Source organism: Microtus pennsylvanicus, chromosome 2, assembly GCF_037038515.1.
Source record: "Microtus pennsylvanicus isolate mMicPen1 chromosome 2, mMicPen1.hap1, whole genome shotgun sequence".
Taxonomy (NCBI): domain Eukaryota; kingdom Metazoa; phylum Chordata; class Mammalia; order Rodentia; family Cricetidae; genus Microtus; species Microtus pennsylvanicus.
Window position 1 is genome coordinate 5,193,414 of NC_134580.1, and position 27,835 is coordinate 5,221,248.

The 27,835-nt window shown below is 44.8% G+C and overlaps 1 protein-coding gene across 1 annotated transcript; it reads right to left on the bottom strand.

The window, feature by feature from the left end:
* Positions 1-1,220: 1,220 nt before the first annotated feature.
* Znf251 (zinc finger protein 251) lies at positions 1,221-26,575 on the bottom strand. Its single transcript, XM_075959688.1, has 4 exons — positions 25,722-26,575; positions 25,382-25,514; positions 24,923-25,036; positions 1,221-7,625 (listed from the first exon to the last, which is right to left on the bottom strand). The coding sequence occupies exons 1-4, from the start codon at positions 25,749-25,751 to the stop codon at positions 6,022-6,024; spliced, it is 1,881 nt and encodes a 626-aa protein (XP_075815803.1). The 5' UTR covers positions 25,752-26,575; the 3' UTR covers positions 1,221-6,021.
* Between the last annotated feature and the right edge of the window lie 1,260 nt (positions 26,576-27,835).

Genomic DNA, 27,835 nt, shown 5'->3' on the forward strand with positions numbered 1-27,835 from the left:
CTGAAACGCACCTACTGAGGCCAGCACCTAGTGTTGAGAGCCGCCCAAGGGCACGTGTGCAGATCCTGCAGCTGTGCCACTTCTGCAGGGCAGACTCGGCCGTGTACCACGTATCCTACATGTTTTATTCTCCACATGGTCACGCTGGCCTCCTAGCTCCATCTCCTGGAGTCACTGAGAATGCCCAGTGCCTGTTTCAGGCGGGTGGAGTTTTGTTGTTTCTCCCTGACCCTCCTACACAGGGAGACAGACTTTACACAAAGGTCCACTGCAGCTGTGAAGTCACCCTGGCAGCATTTGCTCATATAGAGGTGGTAACTGGCCTTAGAATGATCCCAGAATCACGTTCCAAGCTTGCAACATTGAGCTCCACTTGCTTTCACTTCGAGTGTTTGCTTTCTCTTGGTGTTTTGTCATAAATCTTCCTAACGCCTCCAGTTCAAGGAGCCACAATAAGTAAAAGATCAAGTGTTATCGAGCCAAGCCTCTCCCGATGTTTCTGTGAACTAAAGTTCCCTTATAAAAAAACTAAAAAGCCACACCGATGCTAAAGATATTTATGAGGATGACTGGTTGGCTGATGAGAACCCGGCGATTGTATAGTCAGAATGTTGCAGTTCCAGAACCAAATTACCTTGGGCTATCTTGAGTCTCCCTAATAGCTCTTTATTGTCCACCTTTGTGAGCTAGCATCCTTTTAACTAACACATAAAACCTTTGGAATGTATCGGTTTAAGGGACCCCTAGCCTCTACCAATACAAAAGCTAAGAAAGTCACTATATCACTTGAGAACTATTATAGCCTAGAATTCCACATATTTAATGTTCAGACCAATGTATTAAGGCAATACCTTGATCTATGATTTTCTTTTGTTCTGTGACTATAAAAGTTCATGTAAAGCTGGGAGGTGGTGTTGCACGCATCACACTATTCGGGAGGAAGAGGCAGGTGGATCTCTGTGAGTTTGAGGCCAGCCTGGTCTACAAGATCTAGTTCCAGGACAGGCTCCAAAGCTACACAGAGATACTCTGTCTCAGAAAAACAAATAAAGCTTCATGTCACCACTTTAACATTGGGACTGCCGAAATCTATGTTCCCAGGCCATGGCCACTCAAATTTGACTCAAAATAACCTCCATTACTCCTTTTAAGGCCAGAGCTGTGTTTTGCATCAGCACTTCCCATGAGATCTGGGGGCCCCAAGGAACTGAAGCTAGGAATGTTTTTAATTTACTCAGTTTATTTCCAGGACAGAAGACCCGCAGGAACACAATGCCAAACAAAATGTTTTATAGTTATTCTAATGTGTTGCTGCAATTCTTCCTTCCCAAATAAAGCTTTTCTACGTCATGTACTTGAGAAAAACTGTGCATAAGACAAAACTGTCTGTAGGGTGCCTAGTATAGCATGCACAAGACTCTGAGTTTGATTGTCAGCACCACACAAACCAGACCTGTTGCTTCCTATAATAGAGCATTAGAGAGGTAGCTATAAGAGGACCTTAAGTTCAAGGCCACCTTTGACTAACAAGTCCCAGGCCAGCCTGGGCTACAGGAGAACCTGTGTCATAAAAACAAAAGCAAACAAAGAGAACAAACCTCCAGGGGCTGGGGATGGCCCTACAGGTAAGAGCTCTGTTTTGTCCACACAGTCTAGAACCAGCTGTTGTGGTGCTCTGGCGTCCCCACAGTGACACATGGAAGCCTACAATTTTAAGATGAACAAACTCTTTTTCCCTAAACTGTTCAAGTCAGGGTGTATGGTGGTTTGAATGAGAAAGATGCCTTGGGCTCATGTATTTGAATGCTTGGTCCCCAGTTGGTGAAACTGTTTGGGGGTTAGAGGTGTGGTCTTGTTGGAGTAGGTATGGTACTGTGTGTGTGTGTGTGTGTGTGTGTGTGTGTGTGTGTGTGTGTGTAGGGGGGACTTTGAGATTTTAAGTCCATGCCAGGTCCAGTTTCTCTCTCTCTGCCTGCAACTTGTGGACTGGATTAGAGCTCTCAGCTACTGCTCCAGCACCAGGCCAGCCTACCATAACTATGGACTAACCCTCTAAAACTGTGAGCAAGCCCTCAATTAAGTGCCTTCACCTATAAGTTGCCTTGGTCGATGTATTTTATTGTGGCAACTGAATAGCAACTAAGACAGAAGTTAGTACCAGAAGTGGGACATTTATGTTACAGGCTTGAACATGCTGTTTGTAGGAGCAATATGGACCCTACTCTTCTTCCAACTCATCTCTCACTTCTGTCTATCCCACTCCCAGCTCCCCCCCAGAAATCCCTCTTACTCCAACTTAAAACTGGAGCTAGAACAATGTAAAACCGATATAGAAATTTTCATATTTGCATATCCCCAAAGCTCAACCTATACAAGGTCCTTCCCCAGCCAAAGCACACATTTGTAAGTGGGTTCCCTTAGGGGGTAGTGAAATAGGATTTGTGAATGCTCTCCTTATTAGTTTTCAAGTAAGAAGTCTTTAAAAGAGCTTAAAACTTTTCTAGATCTGGATCTTCTAGATCTAGATCTAGATCTTTTCTGGAGTATCAAACCAATTGGATCAATTATTGGGACTCCAGGTTTATACTTGGGGTGAATTACTGTCAATCCTGTATTCTCTTCTCTGGGAAGAAGGGATGATTAGAATGGTTCTGATCAACATCTGGGACAGGGAGAATCTAGTTGGACCTGGAGTCCTGGCAGTCAATGCGACATACTCTAGTCAGGATCCCAGTGGGGTGGTAACCACAGAGTGCACGGGGAACATACTAGGAATCTGAGGGATCTTATTATTAGGAAAGAGGAAAAATCAGTTCCTGATGTGCTGATCTGAGAATATTAACAAGGGAGAGATGAAATTCCAACTGATTTTTTTTTTTTTGAGACAGTGCTTCTCTGTGTCTCAGCACTCTGTAGACCAGCTGGCCTCAAACTCAGAGATCTGTCTGCCTCTGCCTCACAAGTGCTGAGATTCAAGGCCCAGCTGAATTCTCAAAGGAGCAAATGAAAAAATATTCTGGATTAAATCTGGAGGATTCCTTTGGTCACCGGATGTTTAAATTACATTTGTGACCAACAGTTGACCAGGCATTTCTAAAACCTTGCTAAAGGTAGAAAGCTGGAAGAGCAGTGAACTTGAAGAATTGCTCATGGAGGCCCAGCAAGAGCATACTTGAGGACATGAGGAAAAACAGAAACAGAAAGGAAGATGGTGCTCTCGTCTGTGGATCAAATGCCCCAGAAACAGGAGCAAAGCTTAGGATCCCAATAAGGTCATCATTATGCCTTTCAGGAAGTGAGGTCCCTGGGGGGCTTACAGCAGACTGGGAATGGAGAAATGGCAAGGACAGGAAAAAACAAACGGTTCGAATGTGGAAAGGTGGGCCACTCCAGGAAGGAATGCCCAGACTGGAGACAGGGTGATGACCCTCCTCAGTTCTAATGATGACTTGGGGGCAGGATCAAAGGCTCTATTTTTTCTACTGAGAGCCTTTAAAGGTAGTTCCCTGGGAGGAAGAGATCGCATCTCTTCTTGATTCAGGAGCATCCATTCCTCCCTATTTAAACATCTCCCAAGGATGTGCCTGTCCTCCAGAAAAACTGGTAGTAATCAAGGCGAAGGGAGAATTCTCTCCTCTACTTTTTGAGAAAAAAATCCCAATCAAATTTCTGGAAAGGGCCGGGCGATGGTGGCGCACGCCTTTAATCCCAGCTCTCGGGAGGCAGAGGTAGGCGGATCTCTGTGAGTTCGAGACCAGCCTGGTCTACAGAGCTAGTTCCAGGACAGGCTCCAAAGCCACAGAGAAACCCTGTCTCGAAAAACCAAAACAAAAAAAACAAAAAAACAAAAAACCAAATTTCTGGAAAGGGAAACTGTAACACAGTTTCTTTGTGTTCCAGAAGCAGGAACCAACCTACAGGTGAGAGACTTGACGCCCAATTTAAGAGCTGGGCTTAACATAATTCAGGATGAAGCCAAGAGCTCCTTCAATTTGATGATTTCCTGGGTTGAAAAACAAATCAAACCTAATGTTTGGGCCCAGGAAGGAAATCAGTATGACCTGCAAGGTCCTCCGATTGACCAGCTAGGTCAATATACAAGTGGTTAAAGAAGACACCACCCTGTACCCTTAGAGAGGAGGCTAGGACTTAACCCTACCATTGAGGAGCTCATAAAAGACAGACTTCTTAAAGCCTGTGTGTTCTACTTCAGCACCCCAATCCTACCAGTCAAGCACAATGGTTCATATTAAATAGCCAAAGACCTTAGAGCAATTTATCAGATTGTTACAAGTAACACACTGTGGTCTCTAACACATACACCCTCCTCAGGAAGAAACACCATTATAAGTTGAAAAGTGTCATAGATTTAAAACATGCCTTTTAGGCTAGGCAGTGGTGGCACATGTCTTTAATCCCAGGGCTCAGGAGGCAAGGAGGATTTCTGTGAGTTCAAGGCCAGCCTGGTCTACAGAGCAATTCCAGGAGAGCCAGGAAACCCTTTCTTAGAAAACAAAAATGACTTTTGGGCTTGCACCTTTGGAGTTGAAGGCAGGGACCTCTTTGCCTTTGAATGGGAAGATCCCCATTCTTAGAGAAAGCAACAATATTAATGAGATTCAGTGATTCTCTTAGTCTTTTTGGTCACATACTAGGACAAATTTTGGAGAAATTCCTTCTCCCTACTCAGATGTGCCTACTTCAATATGTGGATGATCTTCACCTATCTGAGGGACCACAACACCACTTGGCAATCAAGGGTTATGGGCATCAAAAAATGTGTAACTTGTAGAAAACTAGGCGACATAATTGGGGCATCTAGTCAGTCAAAGCCAAGGGTCGGGGCCTGAAAGAACTAGTGGGGACCACTTGCAGTGCTCTCCCTCACTCGGCAGAGTGGTGCCAGCCAGCTCACCTGCATGCAACAGTCACGCCCACACAGACAACTTTATTTTCCAGGATGAATTCCCTGTGTTTACTTTTAACTTCAATATGACTAGCAATCCTTCAATTTATCTTGCTTGCTGGTATTATTTACTTAGTTGGTTTTCTGTTTTGTTTTGGATAGGGTATCACGTAGCCTTGGTTGGTCTCAAGTTTGCTATGTAGCTAAGGATAACCTTGAACTTATCCTCTGTCTCCATATCTGGAATGCTAAAATTAAAGGTGTATGCCAAAATGCCCAGTTTTTACAGTGCTGGGATCAAACCAAGGGTTTTGTATAAACTAGGCACACTCTGTACTGAGTCACACCGCATCCCTACAGATTGATAGTGATTTTCCGTTTTTTAATTGGCTTCATAAATCCAAAGGAAACTGGGTATCAGAACTCCTCAGCCATTGCAAATACATCATCACGGCTTGGTCATACACCTTCCAATAAAAAAGTACAATATAAATAAACATCACCTAGAATCTCCCGCTGTCTGCACTGACACTGGGCGCACAGCATGGAGGTGTGCAGGCTGGACTCAGGCAAACCTGCTGCTAACTGGTATCCAGCCATGCTCACTGTCATACTGGCCCTAGGCTCCGGTTACCAGCTGTCACTCTGTGGCCCCCTCTCCTTGCCTTACAGTGGCTGTCCCCCAAAGCTTCAGTCTCCTCTACACCTAGAGACTGGCGAAGCCACCTCAGTCCCCAAACAGTCCACATACTGCCATATCTTGTCCTTAGCATCAGCAGTATTCTCAAAGGTGACAAACCCAATTCCCCAGATGTCTGGGTTTCTCGTTTTCGATCACCAATGAAGAGATATGTCGTATCTTGAAACCTTCCGTCAGTGCTTTTTAGTGTTGAAACTCGGCCCTGTGCTAAAAACCTGAACTTGACCTGATGCTAAGGTGGCCCGCTGAGCTGAGTCAGTCAGCACCCTGGGTGTGGGGAGTGGACTGGGTGGAGACAGTAGGCACATAGGGCCCCAGCCTAAGAGGCAAGTCTGCTAATGAGAGTTTAATTTTCATTATGCCGTCCTACCTAATATAAAACAAACTTTCTAAACTGTTTCCCACATTCATCACATTAAAAATGTCTTTCTTGAAAAATCTTTTTGATATGAATTAAGTATCTTTCAGATCCGTCATTCAATTGTGGTTTCTCTCCAACCCCAGTTACATGATGTTGGGTATGGGACACGCCGCTGCCAGCTTTACCACATTCCTGGCATTTATAGGGTTTCTCGGCAGCTTGAATTTTCTGATATTCCACTGAGGAAGCGCTGAGAGCTTTCCCGCATTCAGTGCATCCCCGGGGTTTTTCATCACTCCGAATTGTCCACTGGAGAACAAGTTTTGCACTGTGGCTGAAGGCCCTGCCGTGTCTCTCTCCCGTGGACAGATGGCTGGAGTCATAAACAAAATCTGGGTCACACTCAAACTCCGGTGGGCTCTCTCCCATGTGAGTCCGCTGATGTTGAGTGAGGGCTGATCTCCGGCTGAAAGCCTTCCCGCAGAGTCCACATTCATAAGGCTTCTCTCCAGTGTGAACACGCTGGTGGAGGGTGAGCTGGGAGCTCTGGATGAAGGCCTTCCCGCACTCGGTGCACCGATAGGGCTTCTCCCCGGTATGCACTCTGCGGTGCTGCATCAGAGTGGAACTGCGGCTGAAGGCTTTGCCGCACTCGCTGCAGACATAGGGCTTCTCCCCAGTGTGAATCCGCACGTGCTCAGTGAGATGAGAATTGAAGCCAAAGGCTCTCCCGCACTCACCGCACACGTAGGGCTTCTCCCCGGTGTGAACCCTGTGGTGAAGGAAGAGGCTGGAGCTCTGGCTGAAGGCTTTCCCACACTGAGCGCACTTGTGGGGCTTCTCTCCCGTGTGAATCCTCTGGTGCTGAATGAGGCTTGCATTTCGACTGAACGCTTTTCCACACCAGCTGCAGCCGTGGGGCTTCTCTCCCGTGTGAATCCTCTGGTGCTGAGTCAGCTGGGGACTCTGGCTGAAGGCCTTCCCACAGTCACTGCACTTGTAAGGTTTCTCTCCGGTGTGGATTATGCGATGCTGAATAAGACTGGAGCTTCTGCTGAAGGCCTTCCCACATTCGTTACACCCGAAAGGCTTTTCTCCAGTGTGAATTCTCTGGTGCAGGCGGAGATAGGAATTGAGCCCAAAAGTTTTCCCACAGTCGTCACACTTGAATGGTTTGTTCCCAGTGTGAATTCGCTGGTGCAGAATGAGATTGGAGCTGTGGGTAAAGGACCGCCCACACGGGCCACATTCGTAAGGCTTCTCCCCGGTGTGACTTCTGCGATGCCGACTCAGGTCTGAGTTATATTTAAATGTTTTATTGCATATGTCACATGTAAAGACTCTCTGTCCTGTTTTACTTCTTTGAATTGTAACAACACTTGGGCCTGGACTCAAGTGTCTATCAAAAGCAGGTGTCTGGGCATTTTCTGGAAGTTCTTTCCTACACACTGGAGAGTCTTCTCTAGCAGCTCTCTTCAGACTCCGAGAACTTCCTTGGTTCTCTTCTTCATGACCTTTATGGTTGCAAGCTTCCTGGGATTCAGGTGTGTGTGAATTAGCCCTTGGGAATTTCTGTGATACTAATTCTGGTGTTTTTACTTCTTCAGAACATTTCTGGTTTAAAATGGATAGCTCCTTCTCAGTCTCAATCTCAGAATCTGTTAAACAAAAACCATGAATAAATTACTAGAGGTAACCTTTGTCAGCAGAAATCACAATTTGTTTGATGTTTCCATAAGCTATTATGCCCCAAGTGTGAAAACACATGCCTTTAATTCTGGCACTTGGGAAGAAGAGGCAGGTGGACCTCTGTGAGTTCAAGGCTGGTCTTATCTACATAGTGAGTTCCAGGACAGCCAGGGCTACATAGGATCCTGTCTCAAATAAATAAAAAAAAAAAAATAAATAAAAATAAAGCTATTATGCAGAAGTCAGGCAATTTAGTAGAAAAATGTGATAGAATCCAGAAATAAAGATGGCTGACAAACAAAATGAAGACAGTAATATTCATTAGTCACTAAACAAATTGCCAGTGTTAAATTAGTGAATTAATTTATTCAACAAATACAAGGCCAAGCGTGTTCTAAATAAGGAATTTAACAAGGAAGACTAACACAGTCTCTGTTCTCAGGAAACTTATTTTCTATTTATAAAGACAGATATTGAAGTTTTGGGTTTTTTGAAACAGAGTTTTGCTGAATAGATTATAACGGCTTGACATTCATGATTCTGTCACTGAATGCTGGTATTAAGTCACCTGCCACCATGCTAGCGTCAGCAAGTACATTTTTAAAAAGGAATGGATAAATCATGTAACATGGAAAAACATCATGGGCTCATCCTCAGTCTACATGGTAGGAAGTCCCAGGAGGAAGAGTGTACCAGAACAACTAAAGGTGCCAGCCAGCAGCGCAGGCGCTGTCACAACGCTGGGGTTGAGAGAGAAAGTGCTGAGTCCAAGAATGAAAGAAAGAGCTCTCACAGGGGGGTGGGGGCGCTGGGGGGCGGGGTGGGTTGGAGAGATGGCTCAGTGGTTAAGAGCACTGTCTGCTCTTCCAGAGGACCTGAGTTCAATTCCCTGCAACCACATGGTGGCTCACAACCATCTGTAATGAGATCTGGTGCCCTCTTCTGGCCTGCAGGCATACATGCAGACAGAACACTGTATACATAATAAATAAAACAAATTAAAAAAAAATTCTCACCATACCAAGAGCAAAAAGTGGGTGACAGAGACAGGCACAGAAGGTATTACACAGAGGCTGAGAAGACTGGACTTAAGAACAGGTAGATGGCCGGGGGGTGGTGGCGCACGCCTTTAATCCCAGCACTCAGGAGGCAGAGGCAAGTGGATCTCTGTGAGTTCGACGCCAGCCTGGTCTACAAGAGCTAGTTCCAGGACTGGCTCCAAAGCAACACAGAGAAACCCTGTCTCAAAATAAATAAAATTAAGTTAAACCTGAATTTAATTAGCTTAAAAAAAGATAGATTATATACCTTTAGTCCCCAAATTACTCTCTAAGAAGTTATCCAAGAATCAAAAGCCTTCCTTTGACTTCTGCAAGTATCCCATGAGTGCATTTGTATATACACACACACACAGTAAAATAAAAAAAGTTTTAAAGGAATTTACCTCATGTGAATGTTCATGTGTGTGAAATGAATGAGCAAGGCAGTAACTGACATGCATTTCATAACTGTGGGGAGAAAGGGCACATGTTCAAAACTCAGATGCCTGTCTAAACCAACCTCCACTCGTATAGCAGAATACCTTTCCACACAGTAATGGAAGAACACATAATTAAAGGAGAGTCTATGATATATTATAAAAATGAGTAAGTTCCAAAATTTGACATACAGAATCAGCCAACTTTTACTGAGAGAAAAACACATGTATGTGCTATTTCTTCCTTAAATGTTTAGTGCAAACTGGTGAAGCCATCTGGGCTTGGCACTTTCTCTGAGGAAAGTTTTAATTACTGAGTCAAGACTGAAAATCGGGTGCAGTGCACTCAGCACTAGAGAGATGCAGGCAGGAGGACCAATAGTTCAAGGTTGGTTATTCTTGGCTATACAGCATGTTTGGGCCCACGAGACACTGCTCTTCAAAGTCAAAGAGGAGGGCCTGCCAGATGGTTTAGTCGGTAAAGGGCCTGCTGCCACATCTGAAAGTTTGAGTTTGGTCTCTGAAGCCTACGTATCAGAAGGAAAGAACCGACTTCAGCCAAGCTGTCTCTGACCTCTACACGCATACTGTGGTATAATCTACCCCATCTCTGTAACTTACAAACATCATACGAATATAAAACCTTAAACAAATTTTTTTGTTAAAAAGCAAAAAGAAGGCTGGAGAAGAAAGAAATGTTTTGGTGTTTTTGAGATTAGGTCTTGCTTACACAACCCAGGTTACTCAAGGTCAAGGCACTCTTCCTGCCTCAGCCTCCTGAGGACAAGACTGTATGCACACATCACTATGCTCAGAACAAAAGTTAGCCTAATGATTTTTCACTTATTTGTTTATATGTTGTCTTTTCCTGCATGTGCGCGTGCGTCACCTTTGTGCCTGCTGACCTGAGAGCTCAGGAGAGGGTGCCAGAGTCCCTGGAACTGGAGTTACTGGTGGTTATGAGCCACCTGAAGTGGGTGCTGGGAGCTGGACTTGGATCCTCTGCAAGAGCAGGAGGTGTCGTTAACTGATAAACCATCTCTCTAGGCCCCCATAATAATCTTTAACATTTATTTACTGTGTGTATAGGTCGAAAAGACAACTTACGAAAGTCTATTTCCTCCTCCAATCATTTGGGCCCTATGGGCCAAACTCAGGTCCTTGGGCTTGCCAGCATGTGCTTTTATCTGGTGAACCAAATCCCTTAGGCCTGAAAAAACTCTTTTGAAAACGGTTCTTTAAAAAGCCAGTGCTGCCTTCTGTCTAGCGCAGGTCCAGGTGGCCAATCCTGGTACTGCGACTAGAGTCCCACAGTGGACAGTGATGACTGGTAGTGGAGGACAAAAACAGGGCTAGGTTACTTGGGAAACATCTAGAAGGAAAGTCAAGTATTGAGATTCTCTCCTTTGGGGGAACCACCACAAGCCAATCATGAACAAGCATGAGTGTGAGTTCCTGTGTTGGACACCTGAACACTCCAGGTACAGATGTGTACCTGGGATGGTGGGGTTGGAGTGTAATCTAGACCCTTTCCTCGCTGCTGGGAGGAATTTACGGGCCTAATCCTGCCCGTGACCTCCATCATTCATTGCCATCCGCCAGATGGAAGCTATATGAACTAACTTTCACTGACAGCTGGAGCTGTTCTCCCAACTGTATCCCAGGCTCTATTTCTCTGCTTACATTATATGAGAAATGATAAACAACATTTCAATCATTGCTCCTAAAGAAGCCTCAAAAGCAAGCAAGCAAGTGAGCAAACAAACAAAAAAACCAACAACAACAAAAAAACAAAGCCTAGAAAAATCTTTCAAACATCAGACATCAGCTGAGTATCTACAATATATAAAAATTGCAGAAATTACACGTAAAAGCCCTGAGACAATCCACATATTAAATGAGTTAATGACCTGAATAGGTAGTTCTTAGAAAAAATAGAAATGGTATCAGGTATGGTGGTCAGCCCTGTTACCACAGCACTTAAGAAATGAAGACAGGAGATCAAGGTTATTCTCAGCTACATGATTTTCATGCCAAACTGGGCAACAACTCTGTCTCAAAAAAAAAAAAGTAAGAAGAAATGGCTACTATTTGAGAAGATGTCCAGCATCCTCAGACAATAGTGAAATCTAAACTGAACATGCTTTGAAATTCCATCTCACTCCACAACAGCTGTCATCAGGAAGACAAGTAACTAATGCTGGGGAGAATTCAAGAGCAACCCTACACTGCTGTGGGAATGCAAATTGGTAAATTCAGTATGGAAATCAGTAGAGAGAACCTCCTCAAAAATACTAAGGATCTCTGTAAGTTTGAGGCCAACACGGTCTACAACAGAGTAAAAGTTTCGGGACAGCCAGCACTAAATAGACTCTGTCTCAAAAAACAAAACAAGCCAGGCGGTGGTGGTGCACGCCTTTAATCCCAGCACTCGGGAGGCACAGGCTCCAAAACCACAGAGAAACCCTGTCTCGAAAAAAAAAAAACAAAAAACAAAACAAACAATAAAACCATTAAAAATAGATGCACATAAGGCCCAGCTATACCACTCTACATCATATACTCTTGTCACAGTATTCGCAAAAGCTAGGAAATGGAGCCAGCCAAGATCTAACAGATAAATGGATAAAGAATGGATAAATGTGGTATATATACACAATGGAATTTACTTTAGTTGTAAAGGAAAATGGATGGAACTAGAAATCATTGTGTTTGGTGAAATAAGCCAGACACATGGTGGCTCACAACCATCTGGAACTCAAGTACCGAGGAATCTGGTGCCCTCTTCCGGCCTCTGAAGGCACCAGGCATGCAATGGTGCATATCCATACATGCAGAGAAAATACACATAAAGTAAACCTTTTAAAAAATATTAATCTTCTGATGGAGGAAGGTCATTGGCTAATAAAGGAACTGCCTTGGCCCATTTTATTGGTTAGGACATAGGTAGGTGGAGTAAACAGAACAGAATGCCAGGAGGAAGAGGAAGTGAGCTCAGACTCCACAGCTCTCCTCTCGGGAGCAGATACCTCAGAGAGACGCCATGCCCCGCTCCCGGGCAGACACACGCGATGAAGCTCTGACCTAGAATCTTCCCGGTAAGACCGGTGCTCACAGATTATTAGAGATGGGTTGATCGGTATATCAGAATTAGCCAGTAAGGGCTAAAGCTAAAGGGCCAAGCAGTGTTTAAATGAATACAGTGTCCGTGTAATTATTTCGGGGCATAAGCTAGCCATGTGGGCGGCTGGGGTGTTGGGGATGCAGCCCCGCCACCGCTCCTATTACTACAATCTTCCCCCTATTTTCCGAGATATTAATAATTTCATTCATGCCCAAGAATTCAGTGTGGCTACCATCCATAGTTCATAGTGCACTGGGGTAACCACACTTAATGTGGTCACCAAACTCATTACTGCAAACATAGAATATCAAGATCTACCCAAGGGGCTCAAATGTCTACTAGCTGCTGTGAGGTCTCACCAATGAGAAAAACCATCATTAATGCAGGATCCCCTTCCACCAAAGCAGTCACAGCTCTAGGCTTCACACAGAAGCAATCACAGCCCTGCAAATGCCCAAAAACCTCTCAGTTGTGGAATAGGATGCAAAAAGGAAAAAAAAAGGAACAAAACAACTTAGGCTTCTCCAAATTAAGAGCTGCATGATGTCATCTTTTAGGAAGCGAGTAACTAGACACAAGAGCTCAATACCACGTTGCAATTCTCGCCCCAAGCTGGTTCTAACCATCTACAACCTCACTCTTCTATAAGCCTGAAAGTTGAAACTTTAATGATTTTCTCTGGCTTCCATATGTGTGCCCATGGGCAAGTACATTCACACACTCACACACATGCAACACACACGTTTCTCTGTGTGGGTATACGCAAGAGTGCAGATGCCTAAGGAGACCAGAAGCCTTAAGTCCCCTGGAGCTGGAATTACTGAGTTGTTTTTTGTTGTTGTTGTGTTTTTTTTAGACAGGGTTTGTGTAGCTTTGGAGCCTGTCCTGGAACTTGCTCTGTAGACCAGGCTGGCCTTGAACTCAAAGAGATTCACCTGCCTCTGCCTCCCCAGTGCTGGGATTAAAGTGTATGCACCATCACCACTGGACTTCTCTCTGCTTCCTAAGGACACGATGTGACTGTGCCTCCTCCAGCTGTGAGCAGTAATACACCACTCCTGAAGTTGCTCACCTGTATTTTGTCACAGTAATTGCTACAATATTACAGAACATCTGCAATGCTGGTAGCTAAAACGGTAGATACTTAACCTTACCTGTTGAAACAGTCTCCAGTTTTCTTTTGTGTACATGTTCATGTACATGCATGTGTGTATGTAAACTAGAGAGAGGATATTTTCCTTTAGGAGCTGACACCTTGTTTGTTGAGACAGGGAGCCTCAGTGGCCTGCAACTTGTGTAATAGGCTACACTGGCTGGCCAAGTAGCTCCAAGTGTGCTTTTCTCTGCCTCCCCAGCACCAAGATTACAAATGCATGTCTGCTTCTTTAATGTGCCTAGAGATCCAACTCAGGCCCTCACTCTTGAAATGTAAGCTACTTCCCCAGACCCCATCCCTTAACTAGGTTTTTCTTTCTTTTTCTTATTTATTATATATACAGTGTTCTGCCTGCATGTACACCTACACACCAGATGGCATCAGATCTCATTACAGATGGTTGTGAGCCACCATGTGGTTGCTGGGAATTGAACTCAGGACCTCTGGAAGAAGAGGCAGTGCTGTTAACCTCTGAGCCATCTCTCCAGCTGCCCCCCCCGCCCTTTTTTTGAGACAGGGTCTCACAATGTAGCTTAGCTAGTATTCCTGTTTCTGCCTCCTGAATGCTGGGTTACAGTTGTGTGCCACCACTTTAGGCCACTTGACATAAGCTAGAGACTAGTTAGAAGACTTCTTTGGTTGCCTCTATTAGTGATTGTTTTATTTCTATAAGGAAATACCTGAAGTGAAGAACGTATAAAGGGAAAACCTAACTCATGATCCTGAAGGTTTTAGCTCAAGATGCATTGCTGTGGGCCTCGGGACAAGGTGGCCAGATGGCAATGGGGAAGGAAGTATTCAACAGAGTCAACTCTTACACTGTGAACCACAAGTAAGGGAGAACCAGCTATGGTTCCACTGGTCTCCAGTGACTTAACACATGAAACATTGAGGGACACTTGACCAAACCACAGCATTGCCTGAATTCTGCAACTACTCCCCCAAAGTTCCTGCACGGAAGCCAATTTCACAACCCCTTTTTTCATCTCTGGGTGGCCAACTGTAGACCAGGCTGGCTTCACACTCAGATCTGCCTGTCCCTGCTTCCTGAGGGCTGGTATTAAAGTGTGTACTATTACCGCTCAGCTAAACTGGTAATTTTAAAACCTAGATTAAACCACCAGCACAAAACTTTACCATGTTCTTTGGAGTCTTCCTTTTGTGTTCACTCAGCTCTCATCCAAGTTTCTGCCATAGTCCTGAACCCCACTTAGCTGTGGGGCATTCTGTGTACCCTTAGGTCTGTCAGCAATAAAATCTCCATTTCCTGTTTTTTTTTTTCCTGAGGGAGTATTCTTCAAAAGGGAAGACCAAAACAAAAAACTAGAACAAAAATTGTGAAGAAACAACAGAGATTACTCCCCATATGCTAATAGAAAACACATAGAACCATAAATTCAGTGTTTAGTCTCTGAAGGAACACAACTTTGCTCTGAATCTCAAATGCTGGAGAAATCATGAGCTATTATTCCAGTATATGTGTCACACTGGGGGTCCCTACACAATGGCCTATCCTTATTACCCAACTGCCACAGTTTAGGGCTTAGTCTTTTAAAAATATTTATTGTATGTGTATGTCAGGGAACACGTGGCATGGTAAACAGATGAGAATTGGGACAACCCCCAGGAGCTGGTTCTCTTCCTCCCTTACATGGGTCCTAAATATCAAACTCAGGTTGCCAGGTTTGTGTGTCAAGTGCTTTTCCACTGGGCCATCTTGCTGGCCCAGGGTTCAGTCTTGATGTTGTACACTGGATGGGCTTTGACAAAGCAATGACATGGATTCACCATGGCAGTGCCAACCAAGTGTTTGACGCTGTAAAACGTGGTGTTCCACCTAGTTCCTTCCAACTCTTTCTTAAACTTTTTTTTAATATTGATTGATTGATTGATTGTGTATACAATATTCTTTCTGCGTGTATGCCTGAAGGCCAGAAGAGGGCACCAGATCTCATTACAGATGGTTGCGAGCCACCATGTGGTTGCTGGGAATTGAACTCAGGACCTTTGGAAGAGCAGACAATGCTCTTAACTACTGAGCCATCTCTCCAGCCCCCCTTCCAACTCTTTCACTGCTTCCTGGCAATCACCGTTTTACTCTCCCTAGTTGTTTTGCTTTTTAAGGAAAAAGGGTTGATATAAGATCTCATGTTGCTGGGCAACATGCTTTTAATTCAGCACTCAGGAGGCAGAGCAAGAGTGTCTGTGTGTTTTCTGGGTTCAAGGTCAGCTTGGTCTACAGGGTGAGTTCAAGGACATTCAGGGCTCCACAGAGAGGCCCTGTCTCAAAAATCAAAAACAAACAAACAAACAAATCTCATGTTTTTTATGCTAGCTTGGCTTGCTACGTAGCCCAGAATGATTCTTTTTTTTTTTTTTTTTTGGTTTTTTTTTTTTTTTTTGGTTTTTTCGAGACAGGGTTTCTCTGTGGTTTTGGAGCCTGCCCTGGAACTAGCTCTTGTAGACCAGGCTGGTCTCGAACTCACAGAGATCTGCCTGCCTCTGCCTCCCAAGTGCTGGGATTAAAGGCATGCGCCACCACGGCCCAGAATGATTCTTAAGTCCTGATCCTCCTGCCTCTACTTTCCTAGTGTTAGGACAACATGTGTGGCTATAGTGTTTTGCCTTAAGAATGCCATAGAAGGTGCTGGAGAGATGGCTCAGTGGTCAAAAGCACTGGTTACTCTATCAAAGGGTTAGGTTCCCAGCAGCCAAGTGATGGCTCATAACCATTTGTAACTCCAGTTCCAGAGGACCCAGTGCCCTCTTCTGGCCTCTAAGGGTATTGAATAAATGTACTGAACAGACATTCATGCAATTAAAACACCCATAAACATAAAAATAAGATCTTCAGCTGCGAGGTGGTAGTAAACACCTTTAATCCCAGCACATGGAAGGCAGAGACAGACGAATCTCTGTAAGGTCAACCTGGTCTACACAGAGTTCCAAGAAAATCAAGGCCACGAAGAAAGATCCTGGAGAGATGGCTCAGAGGCTAAAAGCGCCAGCTACTTTTCAGAGGTCCTGAGTTCAATTCCTAGCAACCACATGGTGGCTCACAACCATTAATAATAAGATCTGGTGTCTGTTGCTGGTATGTAGATATACACAGACAGAACACTGTATACATAATAAATAAGATTCTACTTAAAAAGAGAGAGATAGGGCTGGAGAGGTGGCTCAGAGGTTAAGAGCACTGACTGCTCTACCAGAGTCCTGAGTTCAATTCCCAGCAACCACATGGTGGCTCACAACCATCTGTAATGAGATCCGGTGCCCTCTACTGGCCTATAGGATATATGTAGGCAGACTACTGTATATATAATAAATAAATAAATTTTTAAAAAAAAGAGAGATAGAGACAGCGTTTCTCCAACTATCACGTCAGGACAAAGGGAGATTATCATCCATAACTGAGATCATCGTGACTTGATTCTCTCAGCCTACAAAACAGAGATAAAATAATTTTGTTGGTTAAGCAGTTAGTTATAGCAGCAGAGTATGAGCAAACCAGGACTGCTGCAAGCCAGGACTGTTGGTTTTTTGTAATTTTTTAAAACTGGTATGTAGACATCTAGTATTTGTTGATGACTATCCTTTCTCCATTGTATCCTCTGTTCCCTTATCAAAGGTCAGTTGATATTTATGTAGTCCTCTATACCTGCATTGTCCGTGCTGCTCCAATGATTGTGGATCATTTATCTTTGCCAATACCCCACTGCCTTGGTAATTAAAGCTTTGTAGTTAAGTCTTGAAATCAGGTAGTATGATGGGTTCAGCTCTTCTGCTTCAGTAACGAGCTATTTGGAGTCTTTTCCTTTGCCACATGAATATTGAAATACTTGTTGATAGCCACCAAATAACATATCCTGCTGACAGTTTTATTTGGATTGTACTGAATCTATAGATCAAGTTGGAAAAAGTTAACATCTTGACAATATTCTTCTATACATAAACATAGATTATTCTTCATTTATTTCCTCTTCTGGTTATGTTTTTAATAGGCTTTGGTATTTTTCCACTCAGATTTTGAATCTATTAGGTAAGCACATTTTGAATGTGCTATGAATTTCATCTTTGGAGTGCTTATATAATTTAACAGTTTTTCTTTTTTAAAAGATGGGGGCCAGGCATAGTGGTGCATACCTTTAATCCTAGAACTTGGGAGGCAGGGGAAGGTCTCTGTGAGTTTGAAGTCAGTCTGATCTAGTGAATTCCAGGATAGCCAGAGCTACATAGTGAGACCCTGTCTAAGAAAAAGAAAGAAAGAGAAAGGTGGGGAGCATGCTGCTTGCAAGCCTTGGTTCTCTCCTTCTACTGTCTAGGTCCTGGGGAGCATATTCAGGTTCTCAGGCTTGGCAAGGTTCTTTATCTGCTGAACCACCTTGCCTGTCTTTATGTTATTTTACCTTAAACTGCACTTGGCCAGGCATGAGGACAAACACTTAAAGCACTCAGGAAGTAGAAGCAGGGGGATTCTCTGTGAATCTGAGGCCAGCCTGGTCTACACAGGACTTCTAGGCCAGCTGTGGCTACAGAGAAGAGTGTCTCAAGCTCTCTTTCAAACAGGAAGCAACAGCAACAAGAGTCAACAAAATCAAAATTCACCAGCAGGTGTTCATTTCAGGCACAAAGAGATCAGCTGACTTACATATTCTGTGCCATGAAACTTTGTACTTACCAGTTCCTGGAGTTGTTTTGTAAATAACTCCCAAGAACAGGAGGGAGAATCAAGAGAGGCCTATTCCCACACAGTTCTTTTTATACACAGTTAAATTATTTTCTTGAGAATTATTCCATCTGTGGTCATAAGTGATACCTGTGTGCAGTTTGCTTTTCTTGTATCATCTCTAATTTTGCCACTAAGGTGACACTGGCCTCGCAGCCACCACCTGCTTTTACTTTTCTCTCCTTAAAGAGTGTAGAGAATTGCTATCATTTCTTGTTTATCAGATCACAATGGAACTCTCTTGAAACAGGCACATTATTAAAATACATGTCTCCTCAGATGTTCTTTTCAAAACATCTGTGGAGTTTTGGGAAATTGTCTTTCAAGGAATTGGTTCATTTCATATTATCAAATCTTTGAGTGAAGAACTGTTCATACCATCTGTTTATTATTCTTTAAATGTTCGTGAGATGTAGCTGTAATGATGATCTCTTTCAGTCTTTTAAAGATGTATTTATGTATCTTTACGTATATGGGTACTTTGTATGTGTATCTGCACACTAGAAAAGGGCTTTGGGCCGAGCAGTGGTGGCGCACGCACGCCTTTAATCTCAGCACTCGGGAGGCAGAGGCAGGAGGGTTCCCTGTGAGTTCGAGGCCAGCCTGGTCTACCAAGTGAGTTCCAGGACAGGCTCCAAAGCTACAGAGAAACCCTGTCTTGAAAAAAAAAAAAACAAAATGAAACAAAAAAGGCATTGGATCCCATGGGGTTACAGTTATACAGTTGTGAGCTGCCATATGGGTACTGGGATTTGAACTCTGAAAGAGCAGCCAGTGAACCTTTAATCCGCCTCCTTTGTCTCCACCACCATCTGGCTAGCACAGAGTTTTTGTTTTGTTTTTAACATTTTAATAGCTAAAGTTTAGGCTGAAAATATTCATTCAACCCACCACCGCAAGCCTTATGGTCCTTGAGGATTGGAGGTAATTCTAATGATAAATTATTTTTCTTTTAGGAGGGGAGTTTGATACCTACGGGATTTCTTATTTCAGATTTCAAAATAAGCTGGGATTTCCACATAAACCCTTTTAATGCCTGTTCCTAATATTTTACAACCCTGGGCTTTACACACGGAGTCAGAGATGTCAGCCCAGACGGACAGCCATGATTTTCCTAACCCAGTACACTGTCCAGGAAATAAAGAAGGATCACTAGCTTCTGTCGTCCCACCCCTACAAGCCTTTGTTATTCTAGGGTCTGGGGAGGCTAAGGGAATTTCTGTAGCTTGTAGTACTCACGAGAGGGCGGGTCGCTAACAGCTATAGAATTAACTATAGCCCACTGGGAGGTGCCCAATCAGAGGGGCCGCTCTCCTCAGGCTCCAAGAGTAATGGCTGCCCAGGTTATGCCTTTTGAGGTTTCCAACCCCCTCCCATATTTTCCAGATGAGGGAAATCTCTGGTCCCTGTTTATAGGTAGAGGAAGCTGCTAGAGTCTTGGCTCTGGATATAACCATATCTACCTAAGACAATACTACCAATATTACCTAATACAAAGTTCACCAAAGAGCATTTATTCTTTGCTTCATAAAGTTTTTTAAAGTAGGCTGGTCATATCTGAAGACACAACATTCCAGGCAAAGCCTTGGTAACATAATCATCTTTGCTAACTATATCCCGGATTAGTGAACGAAGAGCTTAATGCAAAACAGAAAAGTGCTTCAAATCTGAGGGGAACCCACCCTGTAACTGAAGGAAGGTCAGTAGTGCCTTTGCTATTACTCGAGATCACACGGTCTCCCACAGATGGGAAAGGCTGAATAAAGCACGTGAGAAGATCAAATCTCACAGAAATCCATTTGGGACCTTTTAAACTCCAACACAAGAATGAGTGGAGTTCAAGTTAATATGGTTTCTAGAAAAGGGATCAGTTAACTGAGCAGGGAACAAAAGGATGGAAGAACAATGGAAGAAAGCCCCTACAGAGGTAAAACCACCTGGGAGTATGCATCTGCCTACCCCAAAACAGTGAAGGACTCAGCCTCGCCAATGCAACGCCCACTGACTGCCCCCAGGTCCCCTCCAAAGAGAAACTGTATAGAAAAGCAAACTATGGATCAGAGAGACATGGCCACGAGATCTTTCTGGAATACACCTGTTTTTGTCTTAAATTGTTTATCACCTCTTCCCCCAAGTCTACTCAGTTCTACTTCAGCTTGTTAAGCCACATAAAACTCTCATCTTTTTTATACAAGGAACTACACGTTTACTACATCAATTTCTATAGAAAGCACTGCTCTCATCGCATTCCACACATGTTGGCAAGTGGAATTTTAACTTAGTGCAAAGTATTTTAAAATTTCTGAGATTGCCTTTGGACCATCTATTGTTGAGTCACGTGGAGTGGTGCCCACCTGTGATCCCAGGAGTCTGAAGCAGGAACTATGAGAGAGGCCAAGCTGACCTGTATACGAGTGTCTCAAAAGGAAGAATATTTTCCTGCCTTCCAGTTTCTGTTGCAAGGCAATCGGATGTGAGTGAAAGAGCAGCAGTGAGCAGGTCCCAGCAATATGCTCAGGACCAGGGGAGGGGAGAGGACCACAGCACAGGCAGGCCTCACTTTCTGTGAGCTGTGCGCCACAGACAGACTGACTAGAGGGCACTGGGATTCTCCTTCCTTGGGTCAGCTAGGCAGTGGGCAAATTGTTTCTCTGGAGGGTAGTAGTGTTGGGTCCTTTATAATACTGTATGATGAAATTTAAAGTTGTGTATGTATACACACGCACCCACATATATATTCTTTATGGCTAAAATAAAGGATGGTAGGATGCGATAAAAGAAAAGGGAATGGAGAAATAAGAAGTATTCAAAAAGGAAATAAATGCAAAACCTAGAGGCATGGTGGTTAAGTCCAGAACTTGGGAGCTGTAGGTAGAAGGATCAAGAGGTTAAGGCCAGATTCAAATGCACAGTAAGTCTGAAGCCCTCCTGGGCTGCATGAGAGCCTGTGTCAAAACAAAAACAAGAAGTCAGGTGTCGTGGTGCACTTGGGAAGCAGACACAGGTGGATCTCTGTGAGTTCAAGGCCAGTTTGGTCCACATGGTGAGTTCTAGGACAGCTAGGGCTACATAGAGAGACCCTGACTCAAGTCAAAATAGAAAACAAGCTAAAAAACAGAACAAAACCCCAAGAAAGTAACAACAACAACGTTATTATCTACTAAATACCGCACTATGGCGAGGGGTGCAGCTCAGTGGTAGAGTGCTTGCCTAGCATGAAAGAGTCTCTAGGTTCTATCCCCAACACTGGAGCATAAGAGGAGAGGAAGGGATGGAAGCAAGAAAAGAGTTAAATTAAAGATGAACACAAAAATTAAAAGATAAAATGGATAGAAAATGGGACCCAACTGTGTGCTATCTGGAAGACAGATACTTTAAATATAAAGTGAAATTAACTAGATGGAAAAGATACTCCATGCTAACAGAAACAGAAAGAAGGGGTAGCTACTATGCTCGTAGCACCTAAAATGTATCTCTTATCTCATAAATGAGAACACATCAGTAACAGACACCGAATAAATCCGAGGGAAAGTAAACTTTACATCCTTAGATATTCTTAGCAACTGAAAAAAATAAACAAGTAAACAACAACAACAACAAAACAAGACACCCTGGGGAAAACATGAGTCACAGCATTAGCCTCGTCAACTTAAATGACATCGCACAATCCTGTAACTACAGAACACCAACAATTCCCATCTCCTTTTACATGGATATCATGGTTTCAATGAGAAATGTCTCCCACAGGCTGATGTATCTGAATACTTGGTCCCTAGATGGTGGTACTCTTTGGGCGTTTGGAGGCTATGGTGCCTTGCTGAAAGACTTCCGTCCCCATCCATGGTTCTTTTTACCACCTCCTTTTGCAGATGAAATATGATCAGGTTGTGTCCTGACTGCCAGGCTGGCCTCACCTCCTGCTGCTGCCATGACTCTCCCCGCACCTCTGAACTCCAAGCCAAACTAAACAAATCCCTTTCTCTTCTAAGTAGCTTTTTGCCAGGTGATCATAGGTACGGAAGAGTTACTACTACACAGAGTATGCTTACCAAGAGGCCTGGAAGTCCTAAGACATCTAGCAAATATAAGAATGAAACCATACAGAGAGTTATGCTCCTTGACCACAGTGGAATTACACAATAAACTAAGAACAATAAGATAGGGCTGGAGAGATGGCTCAGAGGTTAAGAGCACTGGCTGCTCTTCTAGAGGTCCTGAGTTCAATTCCCAGCAACCACATGGTGGCTCACAGCCATCTGTAATGAGATCTGGTGCCCTCTTCTGGCCAGCAAGCATACAGACAGACAGAACACTGTATACATAATAAATAAATAAATCTTTAAAATAAATAATATTAAAAAAAAAAGAACAATTACCTGTCCAAATAGTGATTGGGCTACAGAATTGTTAAAAAAAAAAAAAAAAAGCTAATATGGCCTATGGAAAATTCTTGAAATGTACCTAAGCCTGATGGTGCAGGTCTATAATGAGGTTAGATCACAAACTTAAAACTTAAAGTCAGCCTAGACTATAAAGTGAGCTCAAAGCCAGCATGAGCATCTAAGACCCTGTCTCAAAATAAGACACAAAAAGGGCTCGGGGGGGGGGGGCTGGAGAGGTGGCTCAGTGGTTAAGAGCATTGCCTGCTCTTCCAAGGGTCCCGAGTTCAATTCCCGGCAACCACATGGTGGCTCGCAACCACATGGTGGCTCGCAACCACATGGTGGCTCACAACCCTCTATAAAGAGGTCTGGTTCCCTCTTCTGGCCTGCAGACATGCACACAGACAGAATATTGTATACATAATAAATAAATAAATATTTTTTAAAAAAGGGCTCAGGATATAGCTCATTGGTAGGGCACTTGCCTATCATGCATGCATTCATTACCCAGCACTCACATGTGTGCATGCATACATGCGTGTACACACACACGAGGACAGACCAGAGAGATATATCAGTAGTTAAGAGCACATACTGATCTCCAGAGGACCTGAGTTTGGTACCCAGTACTCATATTTGGCAGCTTGCAATGCCTCTGTCTCCTAGAGATCTGATGCCTCTGACCCCTGCAGCCACCTGAACTAAAGTATACACATACCACAACATAGACGTACATGCATACACAACAGTAGTATTTGTAAAACATGAACTATATTTAAGGTTGTACTATCATAAAGCCTTGCTTTAGACATCTTTAAAAAGGAAAATTAAAAATCAATGATCTAAGCTCCCAATTTTAGAAAAGATAGGCTTCATGCAGCCAATTTCAAATCTGTAAAAACTTGAGATAATAAAAATAGTTTAAAAGAGCCTAAGTGGGGCTGGAGAGATGACTCAGAGGTTAAGAGCATTGCCTGCTCTTCCAAAGGTCCTGAGTTCAATTCCCAGCAACCACATGGTGGCTCACAACCATCTGTAAAGAGGTCTGGTGCCCTCTTCTGGCCTTCAGGCATACAGACAGAATATTGTATACATAATAAATAAATAAATAAATAAATATTTAAAAAAATAAAATAAAAGAGCCTAAGTGAATCACTCAAAAATGATGATGCATTCATGTTTGGGAAAAGGACCAACAACTAATAAAGGGCAAAGAATTGATGTGATTAACTTTATGAAATAGAGTAACAGCAAACGTGAGGACACGCATGATGAAGTACAATCCACTCTGACAGTGAGGAACAGAGCATGTACAAAACAGGACAGAGAGGAACAAGGAGAAGAGCAGACAACAGAATGAGCCCCAGCAGTAGCTGAGAGTCAAAATACTTAGAGCTGACAATGAAAACAGTCAATAAAATAAAGATTCAAAGGGCTAGGTGTGGTTGCACATGCCTATAATATAATCCTAGCATTTGAGAAGCAGAGGCAGGAGGATGAGGATTTCAAGGCCATTCTTGAACACAGCAAATTCAAAGCCTCCTACCTGAGGAGGCTGAGGCAAGGGGAAGGGAGGAAGGGATCTCTAAGGGACATTTTAAAGAGCGCTAAAGGGAGGAGGAGTGGTGGTGGTACACAAGCCGGGTCTAAAGAACAAATTCCAGGACAGGCTCCAGGTCCAGGCTCCAAAGCTACACAGAGAAACCCTGTCTCGAAAAACTAAAACAGAAAACAAAACAAAACTGTTAATGATCTAAGTGTGGCAGTATATGCTTTTAGTTCCAGCTACTATGGAGGCCGAGGATCCAGAAGGGATGACTTGATCCAAGTGTTTGAGACACGCTTGAGAAACACAAAAAGGCCTAGTCTCAAGAACAAGGAAGTATTGCTGAGCAACACTGAGGGCTGAAGAGGAAGAGATGAAGGAGGAAGGAGCATGATACAGAACCTGGAGCAAGTACGAGAAGAGAAAGTATATCCTACAAAAAAGTTCATGAAGGTGTGTAAAAGAACAAATCACGTTAGGACCAAAAACTACAATACTAGTTTTGGTTTTTTCTTTCTGAGACAGGGTTTCTCTGTGTAATAGCCCTGTAACTAGCTCTGTAGACCAAGCTGGCCCCAAACTCACAGAGATCCGATCCACCTGCCTCTGCCTCCCAAAAGCTGAGATTAAAGGCTTGTGCCACCATCATCTTCCCGCCCCTTTTTTTTAGGCAAAGCAAATGGCCTGGCAAAGGAAAGCCTGTCAAGCACATGCATGCAAGCACTGTCTTCTCTTAGAGAGGGTGGACTGCATACCATCACCATATCTACCTTCACTTCTAGCCCTCCCTCCAGCTACCAAAGCCAGGGCTCTGGGAGGCCATTCCTGAGACCAGCCTCTAGTTTAGCTCACCTGTCTGGCAACTTCTTAAGACTTCTGCTTCTTCAGGCCCCAGAAGATCCAGGACCCACAGCTCCTCCTCTTGCTCCAGCTGGGAGATCAGCTCTGGCTTAGGGACTGGAAATCCTGTTAAGGATAAGGACCCTGGATGAGCTGCTGCAGCCTCGGGGGCTGGAGCAGGACCCTGCCTGCTGGATCCTGCACACCAGATAGAGAACATTCTGCCTGCATGGGCACACTGGTCAGGGGAGACCAAGGGACAAAGAGTTCAAATGCCTAAGAATGCCTATTGTTAGACAGGGAAAGGGATGACACTCTGAGGTTATTGGAAAATCGTCCCTAGAACTAGGCAGACTGGTCCCTGGGGACAAGAGCAGGATCCTCTTTCCTTTGGGAATCAAAGGGCCAAATCAGCCCCAAAGTCCCTTAGAGACTCCCCACTGTGAGCCAGGGCTCCAGGGCACTTCTCACCCAGTGAGGCCACGTTCCCATAGTTCTCCAACATCACATCCCGGTAGAGTGCCCGCTCCTGGGGGCCCAGCTGCTGCCCTTCTGCCCTGGAGAAGTACACAGCCACATCCTGGAAGGTCAGAGGCATCTCTCCCTGGAATGACAATATGCTGCACCAGGGGTGTGGCTTCTTGATTTCTCATGGGGTAGTAGAGCTGCGACCAGGGGACCAGGCAAGGGCCGATAGGTCACAGAGGGTTATCCCTGCATCCTAGTCCTTCTCAGCTTCATTATCGGCTGGCCTCACAGCTCTAGAGGAGACCGCTTGTGACCAGGGCAGGAGGGAGAAAGAGTAACTCACCGGAGCCCCCGAGCAGGACTTGGCAGCCATCTGGCCCGTGAACCACCTTGGAATCCGTGGCAGGCAGGAGGCAGCCCCGGCCTGAGGCCTCTCCAATTTACACTCGGAAAGAGAAAACAGACAAACTCGGCCCCATTCAGCTGGGGCAGTGGACAGACGGTCAAGAGGAAGACGACAGACCTTGCTCCTGAAGCGGCCTTCTGGGGTGTACTGAAGCCGTGAGAGCCAGCGTGTGACCTGTCCCGTGCTGCTATCCAAACTGAGAACTGCCCCAAGCACGGTGCAAGCTGGCAGCTCCAGCCATGCACCACGACACCAAGGATGGGCGCATAGCACTGCCTCAGCCTTAGAGGGCCAGCCTAGAAAAGGCTCTGGACCTCACCGAGACAGGCCCCCCAGGGTTGCGGGTGTGAGAGGACACGAAACAGGCGGCGAGGACCAGCTCTTGGCAAAACCTAAAGGCCATCGTCCTTCACATCCATGCCTCCCAAAGCCGCGTCGCCCCCAGCGGCTTGTCCCTCCCACCGGTCTTCCCGTTGCTGGGTGGTCCGTCTGGCTGGGACCGCTGCCTCCTCCACTATCCCTCCTCCCAGGTGTCGCAGCATCATCAGCGCCCTTGGCCAGAAGCTAAGGCAGCCAGCTGGAGACCCGCCGAGTCCCTCGGCTCGGCGAGGTCTTTCCACGACTCGACCGATGCCCTTACACCTGCCTGCTGGCTGTCCGTGCCCACCTGCAAAGCGACAGGACCGCGGCAGCCTCACCTCGGCCAGGGCGCTCTGGACCAGCCACCCACCCACAACGGGCCCGGCCCGCGCTGAGGGGCAAGCAAGCTGCCGCCTGGGGGCGGAACAGCCAAGCTGCGCAGGCGCGCGCGGCGAAGGCGGCCGCTCACTTCCGGTGCTTCTTTAGGGTCTCGAGCGCGGCGCCCCTACGCTGGGGCTGGGCGGAGCCGTGGGGATGCTCACCACTCTCCTGCCAGTGCTAGCCAAATACGCTCTCTACACTCCACTAGTAGGATCTGCACTATGCTGCTTTTCTTATTGTCATAAACTAAATCACAAATAAAGCGCAGGTTAAGTAACTAACGCCTAGGCTGGGTGTTTGTGGCCGGCCTGTAATCCCAGGGCTTGGGAAATTGAGGCAAGAGGATTACGAATTCCAGGCCAGCATGAAATATATTGCAAGACCTTGTTTCTTGCACACAAGGCCACACAAGCCGAGCTTAATCCCAGCACTTGAGAGGCAGAGGCAGGAGGATCTCTGTGAGTTTGAGGCCAGCCTGGTCTACATAGTGAGTTCCAGGACAGCCAGGACTATGAGAGAGACCCTGGACAGAGAGACAGAAACATGAAACACAGAGATACAAAGAGAGACACAGACAGAGAATGGGGGAGGGGGGAGGGAAGGGGAAGGGGGAGAGAACTTGGTAAAACAAAGGAGGCAGAGTTCGCTGGGACGAAGAAAGATTGTTTCAAACTAAAGACTATCTTTTGCCCAAAGTAATTTTCACACCACACTCAAACTGAGCCGGTGGAAATTAGACAGCTAGTATTTCTAGCTGCTGAGCCATCTCCCCAGCCCTCAAATTTATTGTGACAGTATAATTTTTTTTTAATGTGGACATTGTTGGAGAATCAGTCCTTAATTGTACCTGTGGGCATTTAAGCCACATAGAAACAAAGCATTTTTTCAAACGGATGTCATGAAGCCCTGGCTGGCCTTGAATTTGTACAATTCTCCTGCCTAGGTCTTCTGAATAGCCCCCTGGTTACAACGCTTCCTTTGATGCTGTTTCTGAATTTCAGGTTCTTTTATTCAGTAGTACCACTGGCAAGTAACCAAACAGATCCTGAGGCTGACAGTCTGTTTTATTTAATGGTCATGAATAGAGACGTGGAGTGGATCCTCTTCTCCCAGGGCAGATCTAAGGTCTGAATCTCTGTTAGTGGTGAAGTAGAAAAGACCAATTGTTAGATACTGATTTGGTGATTTATTTAGTGATTGACTTAAAGCACTGTTTGTGCTGCTGGTTTGCCAAACATGACATCATTTGCTACCTGAAACAGGATGGCCTGGAGAAATAGTTGAAGTAATGGGTCACTGCTGCTTAAAAT

Bases quoted from the DNA above. Each gene is read 5' to 3' on its own strand.
- Znf251 (XM_075959688.1), bottom strand. From the start codon at position 25,751: ATGGCTGCCAAGTCCTGCTCGGGGGCTCCG. The intron at 25,037-25,381 runs GTGAGAAGTGCC...TATCCTTAACAG, and splicing joins TGGGAACGTGGCCTCACTGG to GATTTCCAGTCCCTAAGCCA. The intron at 7,626-24,922 runs GTGAGCTAAACT...TTTGTTTAACAG, and splicing joins CTTAAGAAGTTGCCAGACAG to ATTCTGAGATTGAGACTGAG.